Source organism: Coregonus clupeaformis, chromosome 37 (assembly GCF_020615455.1).
Source record: "Coregonus clupeaformis isolate EN_2021a chromosome 37, ASM2061545v1, whole genome shotgun sequence".
Lineage (NCBI taxonomy): Eukaryota > Metazoa > Chordata > Actinopteri > Salmoniformes > Salmonidae > Coregonus > Coregonus clupeaformis.
In genome coordinates, this window is record NC_059228.1 from 17,625,457 (window position 1) to 17,632,838 (window position 7,382).

General features: G+C 40.9%; 1 protein-coding gene across 1 annotated transcript; it reads left to right on the forward strand.

The window, feature by feature from the left end:
• The first annotated feature begins 3,977 nt into the window (after positions 1–3,977).
• Positions 3,978–6,906, forward strand: LOC121553455 (myelin and lymphocyte protein). The gene is made up of 4 exons (XM_041866569.2): positions 3,978–4,226; positions 5,363–5,527; positions 6,013–6,144; positions 6,625–6,906. The coding sequence occupies exons 1-4, from the start codon at positions 4,149–4,151 to the stop codon at positions 6,700–6,702; spliced, it is 453 nt and encodes a 150-aa protein (XP_041722503.1). The 5' UTR covers positions 3,978–4,148; the 3' UTR covers positions 6,703–6,906.
• The last annotated feature ends 476 nt before the right edge of the window (positions 6,907–7,382 follow it).

A 7,382-nucleotide genomic window follows, 5' to 3' on the forward strand; every position in this document is an offset into this window, starting at 1 on the left:
GCAAATTTGCAACATAAAGAACTTTTGGCAAATTCGGAACATATAATACGAATTGTAATAAATAAAATATCATAAGAAATGGGTGATGGACATCCACAAATTAATACAGACCATACGAAACGTAACAGTGTCCTCAGATTTACGTACAGAATAATACGAAATGCTCTGAGACCAGGTTGATATACCAATATGGTTTCACACAGAGATCAATCAATCGGAGATCCCCATAATGTGTAATTAATTTATTGTTTCATCCCTTTTATGCCTTCATCTCACTGATTACTTACTACGATGAGCACACACATCCACTCACACACCCACTACACTACTGTAAATCTCACTGGCCCCAGTTGTTTCACCCAGTTGTTTCATCCAGTCGTTTTAAGGGTTTCAAAGTGTTACTTTTTCCTGGGTCTTTGTTTAGGAGTAAGTTCCATTACTCCCAGAACTGTGCTTTTAATGATAGAGCATAGAAGTCTAACATACAAGCACATTTTCGTCCACTTTCCCTCTCCTACCTGCCTCTCCTTGACTACCTTTGAACATTTTCAAAAGGAGGCCAGAGAGGATGGAGGACGCAGGAGTTGAGCAAATCTAATTGAGAAAAGGCCTATGAAATGAGAGCCTCCACTCGTGCGTCATCAGGCAAATAACGTCTCCAGGAGTGGATCCCAAAATAGAACAAAACGTTTAAGATCTCCTAAGCCTGTGTTTACCACAGACCTTATTTTCGGCATTTATCCAAAAACCCTACAAAAACTCCATTAATTTTCCCACAGGCTTTGTTCAAGAAACCATGGCGGAGTTAGTGCCTACAAAAAGACTCTATTACTACTGCTTTCTATAGAGTACCACAGCATGAGTCATTATTCCTATAAAACCTAGCAGTCGAACATGCAAATGGTTCAAATAATTTTTCCACCATTCATTTTTTCCATAGTGGATTTGAGAAAATAAGGGCTGTGTTTCGTGTAGACTTAAGGTGACTTTTATCAAAGTTATTCACCTGTATTACCCCCCAAAAATGAAACGCTAATTAGATAGCTATCATACAGAACTACAAATCTTCAGGTCACTCACCAGGGCCATGATGATTTGGACGAGACTGACGAATCAAGGCAAAGCTAACAATATCTGGATTAACTATTTTATGGATTCCGATATTATATTGATACTTTGTCTCGAGATATCAATTTGTAAATAATAATTAATAAATCAAAAACATATTTTTGGGAGTTGCTAGATGGCATTAGCTAGCGCTAGTCGGCTGTACCTGCGCCAAAACGCCGGAATTGTTCATCCTATATCTTGTTCTCCATTAGCTCTCAAAAACTCTAGGGGGCATTCTGCCTTCTCTCTACAGTTTTCAGTCATTAGCTTAACCCACAAACTACAATCCCAACGCTGTGTTTTAATGTTTAGAAACGTCAATAATCATCGCTTGCAATTCGGCTTTCGAAACATATGGTCCTTATCTTTCATCATCGAGAAAGAATCCTTCAAATAAAAAAATGTACACTTACTGTAGCAGTTTTGAACAGATCCATACAGCTCTGGGTGCCTCCATCTGATGAAACTACACTTCCGTTACACTTCCCGAGTTACGCTTACACAGATGTTCGGAGCATGCTGGATAGCTAATTAGCACAGGTGGTCTCATCTTGTCTTCTGTCTGTTTTCCGTAAATAAACGCTGTAACATGGAGATATGGCCGTGTGGGAACACTAACCCAATAAAGGTGTGTATCAATTTAACCTATTGTTTTTTGAAAATTATTTCTCGCTGATATGAAAGATAAGGTGATATGCTCCTAAAACCGTACCACAAGCGACGTGTGTAAATGTTCAGATTGAGCGTTGCTGCTCTTAACCGTACAGAAGATGCCTTAGTCCAATGACTCTTATGCGTAATGTAATGGAACTGAGAGTCATGATCAAGGGCTTGTTCTCCATCTTCTTTTTAAATAGTGAGCCGACATGTTTTCAGCACTTTTATTTTCATGACTGATCAAAACTCATTTTCTCATGCTCTCTCTCGTCTCTCTGCAGAAGACGTATAGTGAGCAATATGTTTGGAACTTCAAAACAATAAAATCGCAGTATGGAATCGCAATACATATAGAATTGTGAGAATCGCAATACATATCGTATCGGCACCTAAGTATCGTGATAATATTGTATCGTGAGGTCCTTGGCAATTCCCAGTCCTAGTAGGCAAGGTTATGCAACCTTATTTAGTCCTACCTGCTATGGTAGGTTTTAAATTAATTGCTTTTCACGTGTTTGTTTTTGAGGTAGAATTACTGTCATGTTATTGATGCCAAATTGCAAACCTTATTTGCACCTTCTCTATTCCAGAGCAAATGGGTGTGTCTGGGCCTTAAGCCACCATATGCAGCTTTTACAGCGAACTCAGGATATCTCCGCAAACGCAGGAATTTCAATCGCGCTATAGCGCTGAACTTCCGCAATACGGATTGAATCGAGCTCCTAAGTTATTCTTGCATCTCGTCGCTTTCACCTATTTACAAGCTGAATGGAAATAGCAGACTGAAAGAAAAGAATGAGAAGCATCCATCCAAGTTAATCATTTGTTCAATCTGTTTCTCTGCCTGGGAGACCAGTGGAATGTCTTATCAGTGAGACTCCATCGTCCCAGTTCAAAGGCTGTGGATACTCTAGTAGGTTTATGGGAAAGCTCTTTGATCTCTAGTCCTCCTCCCCGCCCCGTCTTTAGGTCTGTATGACACAGGCCTTTAAACATGCTTGGTTGAACTTCATTACTCTAGGCATAGGGTCACAGGTTTGCGCTGGGCATTCACAGAGAAGATATGTTGTCCTACCGCCATGACAAAGGCCTCACTGAGCAGGGTTCAGGGAGTAGCCTACTCTCTGCTCAAACACACCAGAGGAGTGATCTCTGGGCCAAGAACAGGCCCTCTGAAAGAACATTTATTGTCCAATATGAACAATACACTCTTAGAAGAAAAGGTGCTATCTAGAACCTAAAATGGTTGTTCGGCTGTCCCCATAGGAGAAGCCCTTTGAATAACCTTTTTTGGTTCCAGGTCGAACTTTTTTTGTTCCAGTTAGAACCCTTTTGGGTTCCAAGTAAAACCCTTCCCACAGATGGTTCTACATGGAACCCAAAATAGTTCTACCTGGAATCCAAAAAGTGTTCTACCTGGAACCAAAAAGGGTTCTCCTATGGGGACAGCCGAATAACCATTTTGGAACCCTTTTTTCTAGGAGTGTAGACATGACATGTAACTATATGACTCAGGATATTGCAATCAAATTTTTAAAAAGTACAATGAGGAAGATGTTTACCAAACATGAACGGAAAAATACTTATTCCCATGTCCATACGTGTGTGTGTGTAAGCTTGGGTTGTCCCAGTTATAGCGCTCATGCTGCAGTTTCTGGGATTGGCCCTCCCCCCTCTCTCTCTGGTTTGTTCTCTACGAACTGTAATGTTGACAGGTGACAAACTGAATGGAAATGGGGAGGCAACACTCCTGGCAAACATTCCTGCCCACCACACACAATGGGCCTCCTGTCTGAAGTCAATGGCACACCTTATCCATTTTCATCAAGGGTGTGGCAAGTGATAGATGATGACAGTTACTTTTGAGATGTGATGTGGGCCACATTGGGCCTCTCGCTTACATACAGATGAAGGATCTTAATTTGATCCAGTTTGCTACAGAATAAAAAATAATCCTACAGCAACAGGAAATGTGGATTATAATTAATGGACATTTTTGTAGGGGTTGATATATTTTTTGTTAGGGTAAATCAAGTCTGAAATTTCAAAGTGGAAATTACAAACTTTAGAAGCCTTTTTTAAAACTCAAATACACTACAAGTTTTCATTTCCTGCTTTTCTCAACAACAAAAGAGTGATCAAATTAAGATCCTACATCTGTACACGAGCTGACACAACCAACTGGTATTTCAATGTAGTGAAGAAATAAACCGTCAAGAGAAAGACAGGAGGAGGAGGAACAGGTGTGGGTTAAGGGAAGCAAGGCTTTAAAAGGCAGAATTTGTTAGCTCACAGGTCTCAATCTAGATAAAACTGTCTTGGGCACACACCCACATTAACACCCACGACAACACACAGATAGGCCTAGACACTTTGGGAATATGGCTTCCAGCAACCCTCTGCCCAGTGGCACCAGTGTGTTCACCACTATTCCAGACATCTTCTTCATCCCTGAGTTTGTGAGTACAGACAAATCAAATAAGTGTTCTGCTCTCAGCTGTGACTGGACTACTGCTCTTGACTCTAGAAATATGATTTACTCTAATGCTCTTTACTCAAGAAATTGGAATGAATGCCCTTCACATTTATCAGAGGGAGACAAATGTGATTGTTTAATGTAATATTTGGGTATGCATGAAGTATTTCAGAGTGCACTGACAGGAGTATTACTTTAGAATGGCAGACACTGTGTGTAGACTCATACCATGCACTTTTTTGATTGGTGCAGCCTTCATGGTCAGGTATCCCTTGCGATAGAGACTATGTGTAACAATGGGCTTTTCCTGGTTAAATAAAGGTACAAATTCAAATAAATGGTGGTGCATTTCTGCTGGTAATTGTTACCATAGTACTTGAAAATATGTTGGGCCATGGTGATTTCTGGTTTGTGAATATCAGTTAAATCCTTATCTGAAACCAAACTATGGAGATCACATGTTCCGTACTGTATCAAAACGCCATTAATCCAATTTTTATTGCCGTGTTTGTTGAAGGAGGGGGCAGAATGTGTGTGTGAGTTTGGAAATGACTGTGTATGAAGCAGTATCAGCTTCTCTATGGAGAAATTGTGGCATTTGTATCTAGTAACTAATCAAATAGCATATGATTATGAACAAGTGTTCATTTGGATGTTTTTGACAGAGGTAAAGATAACATAGAAACCTTAACTGTTTATTGTTACATGCCCTAGCTGTCACAGCCATTACTTGGTGAAATGTTCTATGCAAATGGTTGAACCCCTGACTAAAGTAGGTTTAGTAAGACAGAGCTGTCAGACCTTGCCTAGAGGTGCATGTTTACTTACCTTGTTACTGTGGCCTGCTCTCTGTGGTCTTACCACAACACATGGAGTGACACTATTGGGGTGACATTAAGAAGTGGATGGCTGATTGAACCATCAAATCCCTTGACCAACAACTTGTCAACTAAACGCATTGATGTTAACTTTATGACTGTATGTGTTCTGTGTTCTCTCTCTCTCTCCTGTGTGTGTGTGTGTGTGTGTGTGTGTGTGTGTGTGTGTGTGTGTGTGTGTGTGTGTGTGTGTGTGTGTGTGTGTGTGTGTGTGTGTGTTTGCATGTGTGCTTGTTGGCAGATATTCGGGGGTCTGGTGTGGACCCTAGTGGCCTCCACAAAGGTGCTGATTGCGAACCCTCAGGGCTGGGTGATGTTTGTCTCTGTGTTCTGCTTCATCTTCACTACACTGTGGTTCCTCATCTTCATCAGTGGAGCCAATAAGAGCAGCATCTGGCCCACACTGGTGAGTCTGAGAGCCATTCATACAGCCATCTTTGATCAAAGTGATTTACTCAAAATGGATGAAAATGACGATGATACGGATTTTCTTCCCATCCTAAATGTGTAATGAAAAATAATGTTAATCTCTCTCTCTCTCTCTCTCTCTCTCTCTCTCTCTCTCTCTCTCTCTCTCTCTCTCTCTCTCTCTCTCTCTCTCTCTCTCTCTCTCTCTCTCTCTCCTCTCTCTCTCTCTCTCTCTCTCTCTCTCTCTCTCTCTCTCTCTCTCTCTCTCTCTCTCTCTCTCTCTCTCTCTCTCTCTCTCTCTCTCTCTCTCTCTCTCTCTCTCTCTCTCTCTCTCTCTCTCTCTCCCTCTCTCTCTCTCTCTCTCTCTCTCTCTCTCTCTCTCTCTCTCTCTCTCTCTCTCTCTCTCTCTCTCTCTCTCTCTCTCTCTCTCTCTCTCTCTCTCTCTCTCTCTCTCTCTCTCTCTCTCTCTCTCTCTCTCTCTAGGATGTTGCGTATCATGCCCTTGCAGCCTTCTTCTACCTCAGTGCAGCAGTGGTACAGGCCAATGTCACCCTTGGTCTACAACAATTCACCACTGTATTCTTCAAAGAATACCAATTGGACATTGCTGCAGTGGTATGTTCCATCACTCCTGTGATTCAAACAAAGTGTACTTCAACTGAACCCTACTGCATGTTCCCCAAGAAGAACCATGTTGAATATTGTAGTATCCTAAATAGTAGCCTAAATAGGTTACACTGCAGTGCAGGGGTTCTTAAACCTTTTCAGCCTTGGACACGAATAAGAAATGTAGTGTTTTCCTGGGACCCAAACTCATGAAAACATGCCTCCTTTTGGGGACCCTAAGCAAGATTTGGTTGGGGGCTATATTTCCTGCAATTCTACACATTTTCCCATGACTTATACCATGTTAATATGATATCTGAGTGAGAGTGAGTAACAAGATCAATTAACATGTCCACTTTGGGTCGCAACCCACCATTAACATGTCCACTTTGGGTTGGCTGCTGTAGTGTTCAACTTCACATAACCAAGTGAGAGAACTAGTGGTCGATCCCACTCCTCACCTTTCTGTATCTTGTATTTTTCCTGTAGGTGATGTGTTATCTGGTGACTCTGCTCTACACTATCCATGCCATCTTTTCTGCGATGAGATGGAAGAATTCCTCATGAAGACCAGCATCTACAAGACAACAGACAATGGGACAATAGACATTAGACAAGGCTTTGATATGACATCAATTGTAATCTGTACATATTACAATATTTTTCTAAATGATTTTCTTCCTGCAAATACCAGAAACCAATCTGGAGTGAAATGCATGTACAATAATAAAACAAATAAAATAAAAAAATATATGTTTTATATTTAACCAAGTTTGTGCCTGTTTCAGTTGCTGAGATAAAATTCGATAGAAGAAATAGATTATGTAAGACTATGTCCAGGTGTAGCAAAAACGTATACAACGGTGTTAAATAAAAATGCTGATGTGAGGCAATGCATTTTGTTATGGTAGTTTAGACCTATTAGATGAATATAGGAACTGAAGAGGTCGCAGTGAAAAAATGTATCAGCATAACTTAGTGGCAAACAAAGGACTGAATTCCTCAGCAATGCAGCTTGCACACTCCGTTTTCTTTAGACATTTTCTTGGACAAAAAGGTCAACAAGTAATCTTATTTGTGTAGGGTAGGGTGTGTCCAGTTGGCGAAAGGTAGACTGCCTAAGACAATTCCGCAGCAGGTTTTGCAAGTCGTCTTTCTTATAAGGGAACACCTGTCACTCCGTTAGTTCACTGTAGTAGTCGATAGCGGATAGTAGTCGATAGCGGATAGTAGTCGATAGCGGATAG

What these genes read in the sequence shown, in the direction of transcription:
- LOC121553455 (XM_041866569.2), top strand. Translation starts at nt 4,149, where the DNA reads ATGGCTTCCAGCAACCCTCTGCCCAGTGGCACCAGTGTGTTCACCACT. An exon ending in TCTTCTTCATCCCTGAGTTT is followed by an intron (nt 4,227 to 5,362) that starts GTGAGTACAGAC and finishes GCTTGTTGGCAG; the next exon opens with ATATTCGGGGGTCTGGTGTG. An exon ending in AATTGGACATTGCTGCAGTG is followed by an intron (nt 6,145 to 6,624) that starts GTATGTTCCATC and finishes TTTTTCCTGTAG; the next exon opens with GTGATGTGTTATCTGGTGAC.